This window comes from Ambystoma mexicanum, chromosome 7p (assembly GCF_040938575.1).
Source record: "Ambystoma mexicanum isolate Mex_15411 chromosome 7p, UKY_AmexF1_1, whole genome shotgun sequence".
Lineage (NCBI taxonomy): Eukaryota > Metazoa > Chordata > Amphibia > Caudata > Ambystomatidae > Ambystoma > Ambystoma mexicanum.
This window is the reverse complement of record NC_090939.1, coordinates 76,740,893-76,764,755: the sequence shown is the minus strand read 5'-3', so window position 1 is coordinate 76,764,755 and position 23,863 is coordinate 76,740,893. Positions and strand designations below refer to the sequence as shown.

The 23,863-nt window shown below is 47.6% G+C and overlaps 1 protein-coding gene across 2 annotated transcripts in view; it reads left to right on the top strand.

The window, feature by feature from the left end:
• MIX23 (mitochondrial matrix import factor 23) overlaps positions 1-23,863 on the top strand; it is a 137,640-nt gene that overhangs the window by 101,660 nt on the left and 12,117 nt on the right. For both annotated transcript variants that reach the window (XM_069635815.1, XM_069635816.1), the window contains 2 exons: positions 11,361-11,507; positions 13,795-13,854. In XM_069635815.1, coding sequence (XP_069491916.1) covers positions 11,361-11,507; positions 13,795-13,854 — 207 coding nt within the window. The remainder of the gene's footprint in view (positions 1-11,360; positions 11,508-13,794; positions 13,855-23,863) is intronic.

The window sequence follows — 23,863 nt, the reverse complement described above, 5'->3', positions numbered from 1 at the left end:
CACGGCTTGTCGGCTTCTTAAGCCAAAGACTCTAAAAGACCGTAGGGTCAAGAGGTGGGCGGCCTACGCGATGTCGAAGGCCGATTCTTCACCCGCCGCTGCTGCTACCACCGACAGTGACTAGGAACGTGATAACCCGACCTCCGGTACGGAAGTCGAAAACCCCTCCAAAGAGCGCTCCCGCTCTTCGTCGTCTGTCCCCGGCCCCGACGGGCTCGGCTCACGCCCTGCTTATGGGGATGAACACCCTGGTGACACTGACACACACGATACCACACGTAAGCACACAACCCATGGCTCTTCTTCGTCTAAAACGAAGAGAGCATCAGCGCCCAAGGAGACGCAGGTTCCACCGGCGGCCTCCTCGGACCGTTCGGGTTCGAAGCCCCTCTCGCAGCCGCGACCAGCGACTGGGCTTTCCGCAAATAAGGGCGCCGCCCCCAAACCATCGGCCGGCGCGCACCAGCAGAGAGCGCACGCCGCCGTAGAACGATCGACACCCGTAACGTCGAAACCACAGCCCTCCGCTGACAAACAAGTCACAGAGAGCTTGGCGAGGATCGTTGCAGCCGACGCCCAGAAGCGTACGCCGAAGGACTCGTCGAGCGTTACGCAAAGGTCGAAAGACACGCCGAAAAAGCCCGAAGAAAGACCGGGACTACCCCCTTCAGTCGGGGGGACCTCCAGCACACCGGAAGGCTTTTTGGAAGGTGACGGGACACTTTCCTCGACGTTATGGGAGAGGTTGAGACGTTTTCAGCTAGATGACATTAATTTTCCCCCGCTAGACCGCTCAGGGGTACCCCATGAAACCATGGAAAGGCTCCATCTCTGCATGGAGAGAATGGAGAGGTTTATGAAGACCCAGAACCCTCCAACTCCCAAGAGAACAAGAGAAGGGCCTCAGGAGGACCCCAGGGCCAAATATCCGAGACCTTTCAATCCCAAAGACACAGCCTCAGATTTCCAGAATGTGTATCACCTCACTGGTGAGGAACAATACTTGGAGGAGGAGGATGAATTTGTGGACGATGAAGAGGGACAGAACCAGGAGGAAGGTCTGGAAGACAGCCCAGACATGGTAGGAGAAGGCTTCGGAGAAAATCCAGAAGAAGGACCTTCTCATCCCTGGCAATCCCCATCAGTATATTCGGACACTGATGTCTTAAACCTAAATCCTCCTGACAATTCACCTGTTAGAAACACGTCTCCCATTGACGATCAGCCCACATTCAGCCCTTGTTGCGCAGAGCAGCAGCACATTTCGAACTGGACACTGGGGAGGTCCCTCCTGAAATAGACTTTGTGGAAAGAGTAATTAAGGAGAAACCCCCGGTCAGCCAGACCATTCCCCTCCTCGCTTCAGTGAAGAGAAGAATCATCCCTTCGCTTTCCACACCCGCACTAATCAGAGGAGTTAATCCAAGAATTGAAAAACTCTTCACTCCTTCACCCTCAGACCGCCTGTACATCAGGGGACATTCCATTCCGGATTCCCTTGTGGTAACTAACACAAGGAAGAGGGCAGGGGTTCCGCTGTCCACCAGCGAGGCACCACCTGACAAGGAGGGCAAGAGGTTATATGCCCTTGCTAAGAGAGTCACATCCTCGGCTGCCTTTTTCGGCAAGAATTGCGAACAACAATTCTTTGCTAGCTAGCTACGCGGACGCGCAGTGGGCTAAACTGCGCAAAGACGCCGAAGAAGCGCCGGAACCACTACGTACACGCCTGCTATCAACTATTGGCGAAGGAACCCAGGTCAACCAGAGTATTGTAAAAAACTCTCTGGATGCTGCAGAGATAGCGGGACGTTCCCTGGTTCAGGGAATACTCCTAAAACGCCATGTATGGCTGCGCAACTCAGGGTTCAAACCGGAGACACAGGCGTCTTTAATAAATAAACCTGTTGAAGACTCTAACCTCTTCGGGAAAACGGTGGATGAGGCTCTGAAGATGGCTAAAAAAGAGTTCGATACTATCAAAACTCTTGACCAGATCTCTAAGCCCACTACCAGACCCGGCTATGGCAACAAACGCTTTTTTCGTGGCCAATGCCAACAGCAGAATCAGCAGCAACAGTACCCTGCCACCAATTTCCAGACCAATAGTGGGCAGTTACAGCCAAAGAGGCCAGCGCCGGGGCAAAGGGAGAGGTTGGGGGTCCACCCCCAGAGGCTCCCAAGCCCCCAACAACACCAAGTGACGCGAAGATTCGCGTCCCCTCCCATGCAACACCGGTCGGGGGCCGGATAACATCCTTTCTTCCAGCATGGGAGGGCATAACGTCAGACCGCTGGGTACTTTCCACCGTAACCCACGGATACTGCATCGAATTCAACAGTTCCCCAACATACAGACCCCCGAGGGGACGACGCATGACACCGGAACACCTTGCCATCCTTCTCCAAGAAGTACAACAACTGCTGGAAAAAGGAGCCATAGAGGTTGTGCCTCTATCTCAGGTAACGGAAGGTATTTATTCAGTGTACTTCCTTGTACCCAAAAAGGATCTAACCATGCGCCCTGTATTAGATCTGCACCCAGCGAACAAGTTTATCAAACCCCAGAAGTTTCGTATGGTGACCTTACAGGAAGTGATCCCACTGCTATCACAGGGAGATTACATGACAACATTAGACATGAAAGATGGATACTTTCATATTTTAATGTTGCCAGCGCACAGAAGATACCTCAGGTTCATGATAGAGGGCAAACACTACCAGTTCAGAGTGCTACCCTTCGGCATAGCATCGGCACCAAGGGTATTCACGAAGGTACTGGCAGTGGCAGCGGCCCACCTGCGCAGGTTGTCCATCCCAGTTTACCCTTACCTCGACGACTGGCTCATAACAGGGGATTCTTACGAAACATGCTTCTCCAATACCCAAAAGACTGTAGACCTTTTGTTCCAGTTGGGCTTCTCCATCAACGAAAAGAAGTCCAGCCTAGACCCCAGCCAAATGAAACAATTCCTAGGGGCTCTAATTCAAACAAAGGACGGCCTCGTCTTCCCCTCCAACGAGATGGTCCAAAACATGCTGTTTCAGATCCCTCAATATGTGACCGGTCGAGAGGTGACGGTACGCAAAGCAATGCGCTTGCTAGGCATGATGGCGTCGTGTATTTATTTGGTACCTCATGCGCGCCTGCGCATGCGCCCTATGCAAGAGTGGCTCAACAGCCAGTGGTGTCAGGCCAGCGGACTATGGGACGATCTAGTGGTGGTCTCGCAGGCCTTGGTTCTCTCGCTACGGTGGTGGACAAAGGAAAACCTGGAAAGAGGGAAACCCTTTGCCACACCCGCGGTGGAAGCCACTCTAACCACAGACGCATCCCTCACAGGATGGGGGCTCACCTATCCCATCAGACTGCTGACAGAGTGTGGACTCCGAATGTAGCATCCAAACACATAAATCTACTGGAGCTACTAGCTGTGTTCAAGGCGCTAAAAGCCTTCCAGAAACACCTACAAGGCAAGACTGTGATGGTCCTTACAGACAGCACCACAGCCATGTACTACATCAACAAGCAGGGGGGCACCCACTCTCCAGGACTGTCCAAACTGGCCCAAAATATATGGAAGTGGGCTCTCAAACAAAACATGTTCCTACTGTCACAACATGTACCAGGGGAACTCAATCTGCTGGCAGACAAACTCAGCAGAGATTTCCCCCTGCCCGAAGAGTACGAATGGCGACTGCACGAAGACATCGTCTTCGACGTCTTCACACAATGGGGATTCCCAGAAATAGACCTGTTCGCAACCCTGGAGAACTCACAATGCCAAAGTTACGCCTCCAGGTACCCCCAGAACCAATCCAAGGGGAACGGTCTGTCGATACAATGGTCAGGGAAATTTGTTTACGCTCTTCCCCCGACTCCCCTTCTCAACAAGGTGGTGCACAAGATGCACCAGGAACAAGTGACCATGATACTGGTGGCCCCAATGTGGGCCCGACAGCCATGGTTCGCTCACTTGATGGAGATGTCTCTATCTCCCCCAGTGAAACTCCCCTGCCCGTACAACATGCTGTCACAAGACAAGGGCAGGAACCTTCATCCATGCCCCCAGAACATGAACTTAGCAGCTTGGCTCCTGAGATCATAGAATTCGGACATCTACAGCTCCCGCAGGGATGCTGGACATCCTCAGGGAAGCCAGAAAACCTAACACTCGCCACTGCTATTCTAGCAAGTGGAAGAGATTTGTCATCTGGTGCAGGGGAAGAAGCATCAACCCGATTGACTGCTCTCCCACACATATTGTTCTATACCTGACCCACTTATTGGATTCAGGTCTAGTGTTCAATTCCATTAAAGTCCACCTAGCGGCACTTTCTGCATACGCCACTTCCCAACTCAAAGTGTCGTGGTGGAAGATCCCTGTTATAAAGGCCTTCATGGAGGGAGTAAAAAGAATACACCCCCCGATAGCTGACCCAGCTCCCGGATGGAACCTTAACGTGGTACTTACCAGACTCATGGGCTCACCTTTCGAGCCCATGCACAAAGCATCTCTTAAACACCTCACTCTTAAGACTGCTTTTCTTATAGCTATCACCTCCATCAGGAGAGTAAGTGAACTACAGGCTCTTTCTGTTCTAGACCCCTTCGTTACAGTTCACAGAGATAAGGTGGTTCTACGCACGCACCCAAGGTTTGCTCCGAAATTCATCTCGAAATTCCACGTAAACCAGTCTATAGAACTGCCAACGTTCTTTCAAAATCCTTCCAACTTGGGAGAAAAAACTCTGCACACACTAGATGTACGCAGAGCGGTCATGTTCTACATGGAAAGAACCAGACCACTTAGGAAGACTAATCAGTTCTTCGTCTCGGTGGCAGCAGGAAGAGAAGGGGATGCAGTTTCAATGTCCACTATTTCTAGATGGATTGTTCAATGCATCACTCTCTGCTATACTCTTGCTAAGAGAGAACTGCCCTTTAAGCCTAGAGCACACTCTACTCGAGGCACGGGGGCGTCCATAGCATTCATTGCAAATGTTCCCCTTGAGTCCATCTGCAAAGCGGCTACCTGGAGTTCTGTGCACACCTTTACAAAACACTACTGTCTAGATGCACACTCGAGATCTGACTCCCAGGTGGGACAGGCAGTATTAAGACATCTTTTCTCTACTGTTCCTTCTCATAACCCACCGCCAACTCCGGGTACTGCTCGCTAGTCTATGCACAGCATGTGATTCTAAACAGATTAACAAACATCAGAAGACAATGCATCACTTACCGTAAAAGCATTTCTGATGGTTGTATCTGCTTAGATTCACATGCGCCCACCCTTCCTCCCCGCTCGGATGGAAGGAACATAGACTTCCTTTTATATCTCTCTTTTCTGTACTCACTCACGTCTAGAAGGCTCCCTCAGGGCAGAAAAATACAAACAGAGGGACCTCGACGCGTGAGGGATTGTGGGTACAACGCACGTCACTATAGGGATAGTATTTCAGACACGCCTTGTCGACGTCCCTTTTCGACTACGAAAAACAAAATGCAATACTCCGCAGTGACCACTGGATGTCGGACCTATGCACAGCATGTGAATCTAAGCAGATACAACCATCAGAAATGCTTTTACGGTAAGTAATGCATTGTCATATCTCACGATTCCGGGGACTATGAGCTTCTCCAGCGAACTTCACTTAGCGTGCAGCTTCCGACACCTGATCCTCAAAGTTCTAGGCGCTCGTTGCAGTTTCAGCAGGTAAATTTGGCAAAAATAGAGTCGGATCATCAGGAGCTCCTCACGCAGCACGTCCTATTCCATGGCCAGTTAGCCACGCCCCCCGTCCTTTCTCATAAGCCTCGTTTAGCATATCTAACAACGGGGGGGAGCACTTCTTTTCTATATGTCTTATAAAATTCACTGCAGAGTCCATCGGACCCTGGGGTCCACCTCCTCCAATTCTTCTAAGTGATTCGTGGGAGGCCTATATCTTCCAGCTGATCCTTTATCTCCCCAGTGTCACTCCCTTCCATATCTCCATACAGTGTGCGATAGTAGTTTAGGAATTCGCGATTTACCCCCTCTTGGGTGTCAACCAATTGCCCCTCCATTCCTTGTATTACTCTGATCGTGGTTCTGGGGATCTCTCTTTTATACAACCATGCCAGCATCCTTCCTGGTTTGTCTCCGCTCGCATGTTGCCTTTCTACATATTACCTATAGTTCAGGTTGCATAGTCTATCCCAGTGTTCTGCACATTCTTGTTGCAGTTGGCTTATAAGTCTGGCATACCCATCCGTGCAGCCCCCCCCCCCTACTCTGGGCTATCTCTAGCGTGTTTTCGGCTTCCTTTAGTTCCCTTAGTATGCCTCCTTGCAACTATTTGGATTTGGCTATTGCAATCCCTCTTACCACCACCTTAAAGGCTTCCCATAGCGTGCCAGTCGATTCGACACTCGAAGTATTTTTCTCAAAGTAGTGTACAATCTCCTCTCTCAGGTCTTGACGAATTGAAAGAAGTTAGTCCTGAAAGGCCTAGACTTGGGTGAGGCAAACCTGAGGGGCCTATGGTGAAAGATGCACCCGCAATATCGTTGTACCAGAACTGTGTTATGTGAAATAGGTAAGGAAAGCCTGAAGAGAACTGTGATACGTTTTGAACTGATGTTAAGCCTGAAAGACTTATGTTAATTCTTTGAACTGTGCCTACTACCCACCTTGAAAGAGCTCTTAAAGAACCCCATTGACTTAAACTTGGGGAAGGGAGTTAAGAAGCAACTCTGTTGCCATTCTGACTTTCTTTTGATACAATCTTTTATTTTTATACATTTTCCCACAGTTATTGTAAAGAGTGAGGGCAAGTGTAGGTTTCTGACATAGACTTTTTCCTTTGTTTGACTGACCTGAACTACGTTATATTATATTGATGTTTGAAACTACTCCCATTATACAATTGTGGCCAGCCAGGAAGTCTCCAACCCCATTTAAAACTTAATAAAAGTGTTGAAACTTGTATCTTGGTGTCTGTGTCCCATGCCTGCCTCACACCTATGCACCACACACATTCGCCACACACATGCACCTACATAGTGGACTAGTTAAGTGCTACTGCATAGATCATCCCGAGTCCCAGTAAGAACCCATTGGTGGGCATTGAATCTTCAGCAAGGATGTGAAAGGGTGTCTGTGCTCCTCTGGCAAAGCTGAAATAAAGAAAGTGGTCTTTCCTGCATCCAAGTGGCTGAAATTGAACCAGTCCTGCTGGGGGCTGAAATTGGGCCTCATTAGGACCGTGGCGGTCCCGTAATGAACGGTGCCGGTACGGGACCGTCACCGTTCATTACGGGCTGCCCTATTACGAGGTCTGCGGCGGGACCCGCTAAGGAATGCCTGGTCAGACCAGGCATCCTTAGCGGGTCCCGCTAGCATCCTCCCCATTCCTATTGAGTCCTATGGGGCTCAAATGGGAATGGGGATTCATTTTTACCAGGTCCCAGAAAAGGGCAATTACCGGGTCCGCCAAGGTCGGAATGACCCGGTTATTGACCTTTTCTGGGACCCGGTAAAAAATGATTACCGACAAAAGCCGTGCCCTTAATAAGGGCACGGCTACCGCCTGGGTCGTAATGAGGCCCATTGACCCTGTCCTGCATCACAGGGGCCGATATTGAGCTTGTCCTGCATCACAGGGGCCGTAATTGAACCTGTCCTGCATCACAGGGGCCGAGATGAGATTGAACCTGTCCTGCATCAGAGGTGCCGCGATGAGATTGAGCCTGTCCTGCATCACAGGGGCTGAAAGTGAGCCTGTCCTGCATCACAGGGGCTGAAATTGAACCTGTCCTACATCACAGGGGCCGAGATGAGATTGAACCTGTCCTGCATCAGAGGTGCCGAGATGAGATTGAGCATGCCCTGCATCACAGGGGCCGAGATTGAACCTGTCCTTGCATCACAGGGGCCGAAATTGAACCTGTCCTTGCATCACAGGGGCCGAGATTGAGCCTGTCCTGCATCACAGGGGCCGAAATTGAAGCTGTCCTGCATCAAAGGGGCCGAGATGAGATTGAACCTGTCCTGCATCAGAGGGGCTGAAAGCGAGCCTGTCCTGCATCACAGGGGCTGAAATTGAACATGTCCTGCATCACAGGGGCTGAAATTGAAAATGGCTAATAATCCAATCACAAGGGCACTTGGACCCCATTTAAAAAAAAAAAAACATTGTCTTTGTAGCACACTCGATTGCAAGGGGTTCCAATTATTGATCTTTTATAGATATTGATTTACCTATCACTGTCTAGTGCCAGACCATGGTCATGCCTGGAGCTCCAAAATCATGATGTGATCTTGTGCTCTTTCTAGCTTCCAGTTCTTGTTACTCTTATCAAATTAGTTGCTGTTGCTCGAGTCCTCGTTTGGTCTAATCTGGCCATGTACAGTTCAGTGCCCTGTTCATGTTCAACATGGCAGGTTATACTTTCTGGCATTTCATCAATGCATGTGATTTCTTTTTGTAATAATTTGATACTGATCATATACAGCCTCCCCTACTGCAGCTTCCATTCAAAATGACCAAAATGCTGCCGTCAGCCAGTCAGTGAAGCCTGTACTCCAAGCTTCCAGATTGGTCACTCCGCTTCTCTGCCTATTTCCCAGAGCATGGTGGCATTTCGTAGGGTTCCATTCTCTCGATCTTGCAATTGTGTCTCAATGGAGCTGCGGGAGAACTAGTTGCTGGCTGTATTACAAATGCACACACTTCTTGCTTTGTATGTCGTCTGATGTTGATGTCCGCTGCCTGTGATTTGCCTCTGTGATCGAATTCCTAGTGTTAAGACACAAAACACTTTAGCAAGTAGAAGTGTTCCGTGTAGTGTGAATTTATATTCCCTGATTCCCAACTATAAAACCCCTTCCTTTTCACTGTGGCGTTTCTTGTAGGTTGCAGTATAGATTGAAGTTTGGAAAAAGTAGATGGGATTTTTTTCTGGTGTTCGACATCTGTTGGAACACCATGCCCTGCAGTAGGCTCTGCCCTATTGATACAGATCATGAAATGTGTATCGCAAATTGTCCTAATTCCTGCGCTAATCCTCTGCTGCACTCAACATACACTGCCTGCAGTAAGAGTCTTTGAAGGCTCAACCCCCCCCTTTTCCACCCTTATCTGTCTCTTAAGCTACTTGCTGTAAGGAAGGCAAGGCATCAAAGTAAGACGGACACAAGTGATCACAGTTCAAGGGTGTTTATTAAACTTTCAGGGATCTAAGATGGGAGCAAGCTTCGACCATCAAATAATAATACAGTCCTGGTGGAGTCTAGTCAAATAAAGGCCTATACTAAAAAAAAAAAAAGAATAATAATTAAAAGAAATATTGCCAATTCTTACCTCTATGCTACAAAATAGTGGGGGATAGTGTTCACAAAATAAGTCGGGATGTTTAGGCAGTTTGCGTCCCTTCTCCCCGTTTTTAGCATGGGACAAGGAGGGTCACTCCAGCACAGCACACTCCTGGGCTTCTCTAGCACGAGCTCACAGTTCATTTCACCAATATCAGGTCCTTCTGTGCCCAGGTCTCTTTTGTGCAAAGTCTCTTGCCTCAGAGGACCTGATGTACCATAAACAACAAAGAAAGTTCCTTTCTCAATATTCACGTTGGGCAATTTACTCTTCCCCCTGGATCCCCTTTAGCCGGGCTCCGATCCTTCTTTCACCTTTTAGCCTCCCTCAGTCGGGCTCAGACCAACTTCAATTTTTAGCCTCCCTCAGTCGGGCTCAGACCAACTTCAATTTTTAGGCATCCCTCAGTCGGGTTCACATTTGCCGCAACAATCTTCTCGGTGTTTTCCTTTTCACCCTGGATCCCCCCCTCTTCTGGGCTCAGACCCCTTTTCCTACAATTAGTCCCCCTCAGACCAATTTCAATTTACAAACAATATAACACTTTCGGATATGCACAGGATTTAACGTAACCCTCTGCAGGACCACTTCGATTTCACAGTTCATTAATTCTTCCCGGTTCTGGGAGGGGAGGCACCAAACGGAGACCTTTTGAGTGCGCACCCATGTGTCTCCGGACCACTCTGTAAAACAGAATTGGTATCAGATACAAAGTTCAATTGTATGCAAGTTCTTTTTCTTCATACAATGTTGCCGCTTACAACCTTGAGCACAACCCAGTCCGGTCTATCAGTTTCTCCAACTCACCGGCTGTGCTGTACTCGTTGGCATTGCTTTACTGTCGAGTCCAGGACAATACCACAGTGGCAATCGCTTCTCCCCGCCTTGGCTCTCATTGCGGGAGTGCCCTATGTACCTTTGACATATGCTAGACTGTTAGTCAGCTACAATCCCTGGTCTTGTGATTCTTTTCCTTAAGGCTTCTTGAAAGTCGCGGTGCTGTGTTGAAAAGGGCAACAGCATTTCCCTCCTTGTCGTCTTCTCCGGCCTCGCTGCTTTTCTCCTCGCTTTAAACTGCCACTCACGAATTGCTGCTTCCTTGTGTGTTTTGCCTTGCTCAGAGTGTGCTCTTGTGCTGCGCCTTTTATCCATGTGGGGAAGTGTAATGGAAGTCGTGTGTGTAATTATCAGTAATCGCCTGACTCTTGTGTTGGCACATGACAGGTATACGGCTCTGGTGTTAGTCCGTTGTCACTCACAATGAACTGTCCGTGCTAGTGTTTGTGTCGGAAAAGGGGGAGGGTTTGAGTTCCTAGGTATCCTAAGGGAATACCACTTCTCACCCTTCGGTGTCCTACTTCCACTCCTAGAAGACCCCCGGAACTGGATCCAATAGCGATGGCCATGTCCGGGCCACCTGGATGACTGATCACCGGGAACTAGCGGGTGAGACACCTTCAGGTTTCTCACACTGCACACTTAAAAGAAGAATATTCTATATCCTGTTAACTTTTTCAGACAAGACTGAACTGCTAAACGGACCAATTAACAGATACTGGCCAGGTACAGGCAACTGTTTGAAATGGGGTCTGTAAACTGTGTAAATGTCAGTTATGGACTAGCTATTTCATGCCTATGGAAGGGCACCTACATTCTCTTGAGGAGATGGCCATGGATTGGCCAAGGTAGCATACCAGAAACCTGTCAACCACCTACCAGATCTTGTGTCCTCATCCATGACGCTTCTCATGGCCCTTTACACTGTGCATTCTGTCTTCTGTCCTTTTGAACTGGGTGGGCAGGGTTCCTGGGTGTCGCCCGCAGGTCAGAAGCGCAGTGGACAATGTTCCCATACTGTGAAATGTGGACACAGGAGTGCCGGTGGGAGGGCATTACGGTATGGGACATGTAAGCAGGTCTTTGTGAGATGGCGTGAAGGCTATGTAAGCTAGATTATGCCATCTTAATCCTGCCCTTTCTGTTTCTTTTTTGTTTAGTTGGTGGAAGCTCACCTCAGCCGGGACAAAGCCATAAAGAAGTGCATTGCACAAACGTCCACTGTAGTGAATAAGCTTAGAGAGGACCGGCTAAAGAACGCAGATGACATACCACTAATAAAACAGCTCAGAAAAGAGCAGACAAAGGTACGTATCCCCAGGAATCCATATTGCCCCAGTATCCTGGGCAGTGCATGAGGGCAGCATATAGTGGAAATCGCACCTGACCCCTGTGTGACCTCCAATATGATGAAATGGGACTTCTATGATAGGATCAGACATTTACAAGTGGCAGAAAACAGACCTATTTTGTGTTAAAGCTCATTTAGCAAATACCAGTAAAGTTATGGCAGGTTTATAAAAGCACGGAGAAAAAGAATTCCATCTGAAAGTATAATTAGCCATTTCAGCCAAGTGTTGTATGAAACATCGCCACCCAGTGGCCTTCAGTGGAAGTTCACCTCCAGTTCAGAGCCACATGAGCAATCCATTGTAAATATGCAAATTAGCTCAGATTCAAGCTTTTAGCTGTCTTTTTTATGGAAGTGCCATTTTACATTTAACTTTTTCATCCCAAGACCGTTGGCTACTCAAGGAAGCAGACGACCTCATACATGCTTTACCCTCACTGGGTATCATCAGTGCCGTAGTCTAAAATGGTTGTAATTGGAGTGCATTACTGGAGCAAAGTTATGGTGAGATTTTATAAAAGCTTGAAAACCCGTTCTACCTGAAACATCAAAGCAGAATAAGCCATATCAGCTGAGTCACATGTGCCACAGCGCCACCCAGTGGCCAGCGCAGTAAGTAATTAAGGTCAAACATGTATGCAGTTGTATGCATCCCTGAGCCTTGTGGACTGATAGTTATGTATAAAATGACTGCCCTTCTGGCGTGAAAAGCTTGCATTTGAGTTCATTTGCATTGCTTGTGGCTCTGAACTGGAGGTGAACCTAGTGATGGCTACTGGTTGGCTTGACTGAAATGGTTTATTCCATTTTAACGTTTCAGCTGAACCTGCTGCCTTCCAACCTCCACCTTTGCTGGTGTTTGCTAAACGCATCCAATGCTTTAACGACAAGCATGTCAGACGATGACATGGGTGACACATGTATGCCATTGTCTACGTGCTTGAGTTGTCAGCACTGCCATATAAGGCAAAGTCAAGTTTCAGGAGCAGAAAGCTTGCGCTTGAGCTAATTTACATACCCATAATGCATTGCTCGTGAGGCACTGAATTGGAGCTGAACTTCTAGTGATACTACTGTTTTGTGCTGTTGCATGTGCGACGTGGCTGAAAGGTATTGGGAGTCCAAAATTACTCCCCTGACCCCACCTAAGGAGCTTCTGATACATACAACAGGGAATCCAAGAACACTTCTCAGAAAGGTTTTGGCATGCAGTTTGAAGCCATTTCTTTAAATATATTTTATTTAAATATTTCATTGGTTTCCTGCAAGTGCCCCTCTGGCTTTGGTGTGAACGATTAACAGTCATCGGTCCACACCTACAAGATGGCCGTGCTACTTCCTAGTCATTATCTCGGTATAGCTGGCCACACAGACTCTCTCAACCATAGCCCTCTATCGCAAACCACAAACAGCACCCACCCACGTGCCTGACCTTTCTGGGCTGCTTAGTCGAGCCTAGCCAGCCACCTAAGTCCTAGTCCGGCGAAAAATGCACACATACATCTTCTAAACTAAAATTCCTAGAACATTCAACACATTGATTACGGTCATCGAGGGCGTTCCAACCACAAAGCGCATTGAGGACATACAAATGGGGAAAGAGAGCTATACATAACCCAATACAATACAATACAATCTCTCTAAAGTCCTGCCTCTCCAGGCTTCCTTTCGGATCCTGGCTGCCTCTCTAGGCTTCCTTTAGGGTCACGACTCTACTCCCTATTATCCTGCAGCTTGTCGCTTTTCTGCACCATAGATGTCTGCTAAACAGTTCATTCCAGAGGGTTCCCCTTTGCGCTGCATTTCTTTTGTAATAGCAGCAGTGCTCTTGAGGAACAGGAAATGTCTGGAAGAGCTCAGGACATTATATTATGAAAAGCACATGGAATAGAATTGGGTATAATCGATGTACCCAGGTAATATGGCAGCAAGTCCCCCATCGTCTGTTTACTGTCCCAGGTGCTGACTTGGTGGCATGTACATTAGGCTACTGTTGATTACTTGGATGCTTTCTTTAATAACTGGAACACTCATAGTCCATACTGTTTAGCCTAGGGTCTCTGTTGATGCTCAGTGTTTGGGAGGGTGACTTGGACGTGTATTGTCTTTAATTTGATACTCGGCCCTTGATGGCAGTTACCCTCGTGAAGCTTTTGCCACCTCTTTGCGCACCTGCTGGCCCTGATCATTATGTAGCATTGGTGTAACTCTGCCCTGTTTGTGTCTACTTTCCGTCTCTGCAGTTGAAACTGATGCAGTCTGAGCTGAATGTAGAAGAGGTGGTGAATGACAGAAGCCTAAAGGTAACACAATCTCTAGAATTTCTGTGCACCTTCCCTTGACTCCTTAATGCAGACTCGGCAGTTCTTCAGTCATGTACCCTCCTTTTGATGTCTTACTGTAACCACTCGCTGAAAGTACTCAGATTATTAGTGTGGTTAGTGTTAGTGAATTTCAAGGTATTTTGAAAAACCATGCGTTGGTGTTCTAAGCAGATCCAGTGAATGGAGGATGGATAGCACAGGGGCAACATGCTGGTTTGGAAGCAAGGTCGCGCAAAGCAACAGAGTTTCGAATCCCGGATCCGTGCTTAGTAACCTAACTCGGGTACGGTATTGGGCGCGTTATAAAAGAACTATTAAATAATCCTTAATTAATCTGCCAAGGGATTGACTTCTAAGGGTTTAGTTCTTCGTGCCCTAGAATCTGCTCTCGCGTGCCTCCGATGTGCTCCGAGACGTTCTGGCTGTGCCAGGAATAGAATAAAGCAAAGGATTGTTTAGCTATCGTAGAGCTGTTAATTGACATGTCGTTCTTTTCACTAAGTGGCAGCCCCTGATATAGCACTCCCTGGTATACAGTCCCACCGCACAATTCTGGGATAAAAAAACAAGCTGTTTGATTTAACCTCAAATGTATTTAAATAAAACAATTGAAGGTGGTCTCTTATTTTTTGTAAGGGAATTCACCACAAGACCTCAGATATTCATTACATAGGCTTATTTACTCAATTAATCTTGGCCTGCAGGTGACAATCTCACTAAATATAATACAAGCATTACAACACACAACAGATATATTCATAATATTTTGAACAATTATTATAGTAAGAAATAATACACAGCCACTTAATTCTTTGACCAGAATATAGCACTCGCCTCTGTGTCGGGTGGTGTGCCTGGGCCGGTAACAGCCCGCCAGCCCAAGCCTATGCATGCATATGCCCTATTATGCCCCCGATACAGGGGCGAGTGTTTGCACCATGCAAATAGTTTTATGTATTTCTTTTCAACGGGCGACTAGCTGAGCGCGTATTGCGGAAGCCTAATCTCCCATGAAGAAAAATAAAAACAAGATGGCTGCTGAAACGGTTTAGTCCCTTTTCTATGGCGGGTGGCGAGGACGGGGATGGAGCACTAAAGCAGGTAAGTGGGTATGGAGAGTGGGGGCAGGGGAGGAGTGCGTTGCGGGTCTGGGTGGATAGAGGGAGGGCTGGGGGTGGCAAGGGAAAAGAACTTGTGGTGCCCAGGCAAGGGCTCAGATGGATGATACATGGTTGGTACACTGATAGCTTACGCACATGTTTCCAGCCACCTGATTGGCTGAGCGTCCTTCCCCAGGTGCGAATGCCGCTTGTTCGGCCAGTGTTTTAAGGATCTATTCAATTAACATTTACGCAAAATCAACTTCAGTCAATAAATGGCAAATCCAGCACATTTTATTTTCTCCAGTAAGAAAAACTAGTATTGGTACCAGAGAAAGGTTGCATAGAATAAAGACACTTCTATACACATACTTCCCTCACTCATTGTCATCCCCCAATGTGGGGTTGTGAATTTCTAATCTATGGACATGCAATTTAACTCTAGGCTAAAATTAATTGCATTAGCATTCTGCAGATTTGGGTCTGAAAAGCAGTGCTGTCAATTTAGAACACACATGATGTCAGTCCACCCACTCAAGATGGGATTTTATTTTTGTGATTTTCGAATGCAAGGACCACTCCGACTTTACTTAGCAAATTGGGATCCATTGGTATGGACCTCTTTCTCTATGCTGCAAAGTCAGGAGAGAGAAGAGGGTTTTTTTATGTTGGGATTATTTTTTTTCATTGGGAATGGAATTCGATGGCTAAACTCCCTTTCACTTCACATGCGCCTTTTAAAAAAAATGCAATGTTTTGTAGAGTAAGTCATATTTCACTTGGCCTTCAATACAGAGAAAATAACAGTAGATTATTCCACTATAATGTTAAGGTATTCTTTTTGTAAGGAGCGTCCCCTTGTTGACCCACCACCTAGTTCCCTCCCACTCCAGGGATTTAAGCAGGGCGATGCTTTTAGGTGACTTATCTAATTAAATGCGGGCAATTTCTGTATACTCACTTTCAATATTTCTCTTAAGATGCAGAGCTAGCAGAGATCCTCAAGTGTTCTCGGGGAATTCCCAGCCAGCAGGCCTCTCCTGGCCCCTTCCTTCCCTTTTCCGAAAAGCATGTCAGCTTCCGGTTAAGTAGGCTAAGAATCCCTCATGGACAAGATCCAATTTTGCAGGTGGTATCCAGGTTATATGTTCCAGATGGTCACACTCATCCAAGTGGGGACAGGCGGTATTCTTCCCTGTCCCTTTTTTATTCCAGAGTGAGCTCTCTATTCCCTGTGTTCCTGCTTTTTATAATCACTCATATTCCTACACTTTGTCATGTCACAATTTTTGACTGGCCAAATCTTTCCATTGGTTTGCCTAATAGTCAAACACTCCCCTAGAATACCCCTCCTCCCCATTTCAATTATACTTTCTATATATGCAACTAGATCAAGTGGAGGCCAATTTGCTCTTTAACACTTTTGAATTCCAAGCCAATATTATGCTGTATTTTCTCATAGCAACATGGTTTTCTGTAAACCCCTTGTCCCACAATTGCATCTGGATATGCGCCATAAACATGTGGCATTATTTGTAGTAAAATTATTAATAAACTAATATTTATTTAATGTTGAATACTCCTACACATAATTTTGGATTAAATTCATAGAGGGCCATCCCTCTGTCACAACACACCTTTCTGTTTGATTATGTAACTAATGTGATTGTGGATTTTTTTAAAGTGTGTAAATGTAATTGTAATTACTTTCAGTACCCCTTGTTTTTCTTATGCAAAATTCCAATCTCCGTTTTTTTTGGGATAGTGAAACCCATGATGGTAGCATGCCTTTCAGTTACTAATTAACTTGGGTCTGCCGACGCAAACCTCTAGTTCCCAGTAGGCTGTGAGGTGCATGAGGAGACTGTTCCGGGCCTGATGAGCACACCATGGAAAATGTATTTGTAGAATTTAAGCTGTATTTATAAGAATATCCTCTAATGAGATGAATTCCCAAAGATGGTGGCTGTTCATTAACTCAGAGAGCCTGTTGACTGGACCTTTTTTGTTCTAGGACTTGCATGTGGGTCTCGTGATTAAAGGTAAATACAGGTTATATGTTCCAGATTGTCAAGGTAAGTCTCATGGGAGTCTTAACATTCTCTACATGGGAACTTGCATGCAGAGCTGAAGTGAGTTTTTCTGCGATTTCACTGGAAAATTAAACCAACATGGCCCCAAGCCAACTCAGAGCATCCTGTTGGTGTATGCCTGGATGGCCTATTCACTTCTAGTGTAATGACAAAGTGTAAGCCAATACAGAACACCATACTTTGCCATGCACACAATAAAGTATTTGTGGCTCTGAATAGATACACAATTGGCAGTTTAGTCATCTTATAAACACATTTTCCCAAACGTATGTTTCTGTTGATACAGTTATCATTAATAAGAGGTAAGATGATTATTGATGAGACAAGCCAGCTCTGCCCCTCACCAACATTTCTTGTTATTTGTTTTGGTACAAAGGTAATGTTTTTTTTCTAAATGTGGAAAGTTCCTGTCTCTCATAGAAGCAAGTCAGTACCTGCATCCCAAGGGTACATCCTTTATGAATGAACGAAATCTATACACATTGTAAGAAAACAAGGCATTATTCCGGCGCCTCTTCACTTTTAAATTGAGGCAGTATCCATGTCTCAGATTAGGTGCTGTCCATTGCATGAGGCAACATCTATTCACTTGCTTTATATGCACAATGTCTTCATTCAGTTGCATCATATGCACCACACAAGAAGCAGTGCAGCTTTTCAGCGTCTCGTGCTTTAGTCGATTGTTTTTGGGTACCATTTATGGTTATGCCGATATTTTACTGTATGAAACCCATCGTTGGACATAAGAGGGTAGTTTCTTTTCAGATCTTGGTTGATTTCTCGAGGAGCACCTTTTGCCGGCCATGCCTTCTGCACTATCATGTCATATCAGATGAGTGAGGTGTGACTGAGATGAGTTTAGTTGTAAATAGGTGGTCATATCTGTAATCCTAGAGCATTCATGTTTAGAGTAACAATCCTAGTACCCTTCAGTGTTGCAAATATTGTTGTTTGAGATTCTCTATACACCCTCTTCTCGGCTTTATTCTCATTTAAACACTGTGCTCTTCCATTTGAGCACTTAAATAGTTGATTTAAAGGTTGATGGGTCTGTGGGGAGGATAATTCTAGTCCACCGGTCCTCCCTGCCAACTCGTGCTGCCCATCTCCATCTGATGGCACGCCACAGTGACCCATGTTGCTGTCTGGCAAACTGCATGTCGCTCTCGGACCCTTCGCAGTTGCAGAGTAGTGTCTTTGTCCACAATATGCCTTCTCTCCAGCATAGGAATGCTCGGCTTCACGTGTGGCCTTCTTTTATCATTTGTGTTGCAAAGATTGTATTGAAGCCCCCTTTGAAATCCTAATGTGAGAAGTGCATAGGCATCCCGGGGGTGATTTTAAAACTGGAAACTGTTTCTCAGGATGAAATGCTGCATAAAATGGTATTTGTGGTTTTTAAAGTGCAGACTGAGGTATCCGTTTTGGAGTGACTAATAGTCACAAAAGTTGATAGATGCCCTTTAACGTTTGCAAGTTGCATTCTGCACTCCATGAAATGGTCCAATTATGAAGAAACTTGAAGCTCCGCTTTCTTCACAGCTCCCAAGTGGTCTCCCCCATCTTTTCTCTCTCCCCCTCTTTTTCTCTTTCTCACTCCCATCTCTCTTCCTCTCTCCCCCCTCTTTTTCTTCCACCCCCTTTCTTTCTCTTCCACCCCCTTTCTTTCTCTTCCACCCCCTTTCTTTCTCTTCCCCCCTTTCTTTCTCTTCCCCCCACTCTTTCTCTTCCCCCCACTCTTTCTCTTCCCCCCACTCTTTCTCTTCCCCCCACTCTTTCTCTTCCCCCCACTCTTTCTCTTACCCCCACTCTTTCTCTTCCCCCCACTCTTTCTCTTCCCCCCACTCTCTCTTCCCCCCACTCTTTCTCTTCCCCACTCTTTCTCTTCCCCACTCTTTCTCTTCCCCACTCTTTCTCTTCCCCCCACTTTCTCTTCCCCCCACTCTTTCTCTTCCCCCCACTCTTTCTCTTCCCCCACTCTTTCTCTTCCCCCCACTCTTTCTCTTTCCCCCCTCTTTCCCCCTTTCTCTCTTTTTTTAAAAAAAAACCTTTATTTTCGTTGGCAGAGGCAAATAGCATACACATACATCAGAGCAGCCACGACATTTGATACATGTATAAATGAATACAGTAGTACACAAAAAATTATGATACAACAGCAGGTAGGGAATGGGGCATCGCGGAGCATCACAATGCTTCAACAATTAAATGAGAAGTCTGAGAGGAATTGCCCACATAGGAGGGCTCGTTCAAGCTATTTAGGTAGTTGTCAAAGGCAGACCATATGTTTTTGGGGCGGGAGCAAGCTGGGATCATACCAAGGAACTCTTCTTCACAATTTCGGGACCAGGTGAGTACGTTTAACCATTTCTGGAATGAGGGGGGAGAAGAGCTCTTCCACTTCTGTAGGATACATTTCTTAGCTACTATACAGCTTACATTCAGAAACTTGGCCATACTCCTAGCCCCCTCAATCTGTCACACCCCAAACATAACTCTCATCGGGTCCGGGTCAACAACAGCATCACTGATTTCGGATAGTGTTTCCAGGATCTTGCCCCAGAATGCGGCCAGCCTCGGGCAGTCCCAAAACATGTGCAAATGGTCAGTGCCCTCCACGCCACAGCGAGGGCAGAGTTGAGGGTTGGAATGTGCAAACCCGGAGATCCTGCACGGGGTGTAATATAGCCTGTTTAGCAATTTGTACTGTATGGTTCGGTAGCGGAAGTTTAGGGAGACCCTGTTGGTGTGAGAGCACATGTTTTCCCGTAGGTGGTCAGTGAGCTCCAACTCCAGCTCGGATGCCCAGTCATGCCGGACCCTGGAGGGCTGTGGTGGGGCAGTGACCAGTAAAAGCTTGTACAATGAAGAGACCACCCCAATGGCGCCGCCCGAGTTGGCGATGTAGGCAATCCCAGGGGAGTCCGGGGGTTCATTGCGGAAGTCAGGCCAGGTATTTCGGAAGGCGGCTCAGAGTCTATAATATTGCAGAAGTTCCAGTGCTGAACCCGAGTGACCCGGCCTGCTGCCCATCAGGGTAGAAATCAGTTAGAGCAAGGTACCCCAAGGTCTCCCAGTGTCGCGGCAGGGCTGTGTCTCGAATATCCGACCCCAGGCTTGTACAGTGGTTTGGACCGGGTCAATGGACGAGTCCGGTTCGTACTGCTGGTGCAATATTAATGACATTACGTTAGTGCCTGCTGCCGCCAGAGTTTCCAATTTGACATGGGGGCGAGGAGGGGGCCCAGGATACCAGTAAGAAGCGAACTGTGCCTGCGCTGCGATCCAATACCGCAGCATATCGGGGGCAGTGAAACCCCCTCTATCATAGGGGGGTGTCATGTCGGACCATTTTTTACGCACAGCGCCGGAATGCCATAAGAACTGAGCGCACAGCTTGTGTAGATTTATAAAGTATTTCTTACCAGGCCAAATGGGTATGTTACTGAATATGTACAGCAGCTTGAGGAGCAATATCATCTTTACAAGTGAGAGCCTCCCGGCTAGTGATAATGGAAGAGAGCGCCAACACGCCATTTTGGCTCCGGCTTGCTTTGCCACGGCCAGGTAGTTGTTTGCTAACAATGTATCTTTGGTCAGGGACACTTGCACTCCTAGGTACTTAATGCCATCAGGGGAACAGCGGAGCGGGTACTCAGTGGCAGGTTGTAGTGCTGGTAAGAGGGAAGAGCTCGGATTTGGTGTAATTTATAGTGAATCCGGAGTGTGTGCCTATGCGGGTGATGTCGCGTAAAATTGGGTCGAGGTGAGCAGCGGGGTCTCTGATGAACAATAACACGTCATCCGCATAGAGTGAGATGATTTCAGAAGTATCCTGCAGCCGTATCCCTTTGCGTGAGTGGCGCGCCCTAACATGGGCCGCCATTGGTCCCATCACCAGGGCGAACAGGATCGGGGAGAACGGGCAGCCCTGTCGGGTGCCTCTAAAGAGGGGGATCAGGCCTGACGAACTTTGGCCACTGGGGAGGTATATAATAACTTGATATATGCCATCATGTTAGGCCCTATGCCCATAGTTTCCAATACTAGCCACATGTACTTCCAGGACACCATGTCAAATGCCTTCTGGGTATCAAGTATGACCGCGACTGCACTCGCGCCCTGATCAATTTTCGACATAACATTAAGTAGCCTTCTAATGTTATGGGATGTGGATCTCCCAGGCACGAAGCCCGACTGGTCGTCGTGGACCATATATGACATGACCGGAAGGAAGCAATTGGCAATTACTTTGGCAAACATGTTTGTGTCCAAATTCATTAACGAGAGGGGCCTGTATGATCCACACTCATCGCTGGGCTTACCGGGTTTGAGTAGGACCGTTATGACAGCCTCGCGTAATGTTGGGGGAAGAGACCCTAGCCGGAGTGATTTGTTCCATACTTCGAGTAGTTTGGGAGCCAGTATAGCTACATGTTCCTGGTAGAATTCTGCCGTTAGCACGTCGGGGCCCGGCGCCTTTCCCTTGGGGAAACTAGATATGGCTTCAACTATTTCGTCTAGTAGGATTGGGGAGTCTAGTTGGTCTGTAGTTGCGGTGGAGGTACATGTCGTGGGTATCTGGGCGAGGAGGTCTCGCATATGGGAATCGCTGTGCTCGGGGGGGCTGTGAGTATAGTTCCGAGTAGAAGTCTGTAAAGACCTCCAAGATCTGCTGGTCGGACCGCTGTACTGCCCCCTGACCGTCTTTGACGTAAGTGATCTGAGTTTGTCCCCACTCACCCCTCGCCAGAGCGGCTAGTGTTTTGCCGGGTCTATCACCCTTGCCATATTTCCGCGCCGCTTGTGGACGGCTAAAGTATTAGATTTGCCTAGTGGCTTGTTCATTGAAGAATTGGAGTTCTTTGCTAATTTGGGAGAGGGTAGTTGGGTCAACTGACATCGGGTGCGCCCGCTCTAGTTCGCGTAGTTTGGCTTCGGAGCGGCCAAGGGTTGCTCTTATAGCTTTAAGGACTCTCGCCTCCCTAGATATGGACATTCCCCTGATAAAGGCTTTGAAGGCATCCCAACGGGCTCCCAAGGTAGTGGACTGCGGTGTATTATGCTCAACGTAGGTCTGGATGTCGGCAAGGATGTCTGCCTTGAATACGATATCCTGCAGGGCGGAAGATTTGAAATGCCACGTGTTAATGGTAAGGGCAGGTGTTCCCAGTTGTAGGGATATCAAGATTGGTGAATGATCCGATGAGGTGCGAGCAAGTATTTGTGTTTCCACCGCTCTACCCAGCATCGCGCTTGATAGTAGGAACATGTCAATTCTGGAGGAGCTATCGTGTACTGAGGAGTAGTGGATGTACTCGCGTGTTTGTGGATGCAGTGCCCTCCATGCATCACGAATGTGGAGCGTTGTGCAGTGTGCTAGGAGTCTACGTGCCGCACCGGACAGTAGTCTGGGAGCTGTGCCTGTTCTGTCCAGCGTAGTGTCCAATATGAAATTCATACCCCCTCACCCCCCTCCCCCCAGATGATTTGCACCCCCACATAGCCCAGCAGTATAGGTACCACCAGGTTGACAAAGTCGGGGGAGTCCACATTTGGGCTATAGGTATTCACAACAGATATTCTCTGTTCGCTATTGCGCAATGCAGTATGACATATCTTCCCTCCGGGTCGATATAGCTCCTGTGGAGTACGAACCTAAGTTATTTGTGAACCATTGCCAACACCCCTCTGGCCCGGGTGGAATATCTGTGGGGTCCCCATGATGGTGCCATACACTTAGAGGGCCCGTGGAGTGTGTTTCTTGCAAAAGTAATATTTTGCAACCATATCTATTGGCGTTGGTCATGATTTTACGAGCCTTGGTGTAGATACTCAAGCCCCGGATGTTCCAGAACATCTCTGTTGTAGGCATTTTAAGGGTCTAGGGAACATCCCACCACGGTTGTTGTAGAGTACGTTTAAGGCGGGATCCGCCACACCCCTCCCTTCAAAACCAAATTCCCCCACAAAAGAGGGATCTGCAGGTGAGACCCAACGGGGGTCCAGCTCGCTAATGGCCCAACTGGGACCAATGTCAAACTTCAATCTAACCAAAGCAAACATTGCAAACGCAGTGGGGTGCGCTGTTGCAGTGTGGTGGACCTCTAAGGCAAATGCAAATGACACGGAACATTGTGCGGTACAATACACAATGGGACGCATAGTAGACCCACATTTCCGACACCACCAGGCATAGACAGGGGGCAGAACGCCCACATCGTGAATGGGAAGTGCTCAGGGGTGTGGGAGCAGTTAAGTGAGCATGAGAGCAGGTACGAGCGAGTGTCAATAGGTAGGCAGGACCCAGTGCAGGACCGTTAATGGGCTCTGGTGTGAAGCCTACAGTTGTGTTTGACTCAAGTGACAAATGCATATGCGTAGTCGTTCCAGGAAAATGACGTTCCCATCAGCACATTGGAGGATAAGCAAGATTGACCAGACTGTACAGATTCTAGGTGATTGTAGTTCAGCCGTCGACCATTGGGCCTCCATTTGGATTATGGGGTGGTATTTGAGACTCTATAAATTACACAGCTTCCTCCGGAACGGTGAAAAAGTACAGTTTTTCCTTGGAGGTAATCTTCAGCCGAGCTGGAAAAAGAATTGCGTAGGGGACGTTGTGCTCTCGCAACAACTTTTTAACTCCAAGGAACTGGCGCCTCTCTTGTTGTACCCCAACAGAAAAGTCAGGGAATATACGAATAGTATGTGAATCCAGGCACAGGTCCCCTTTCTCGCGGGACAGTCGAAGGATAAGGTCCCTGTCTCTGTAGTTGAGAATCCTAGCGATGA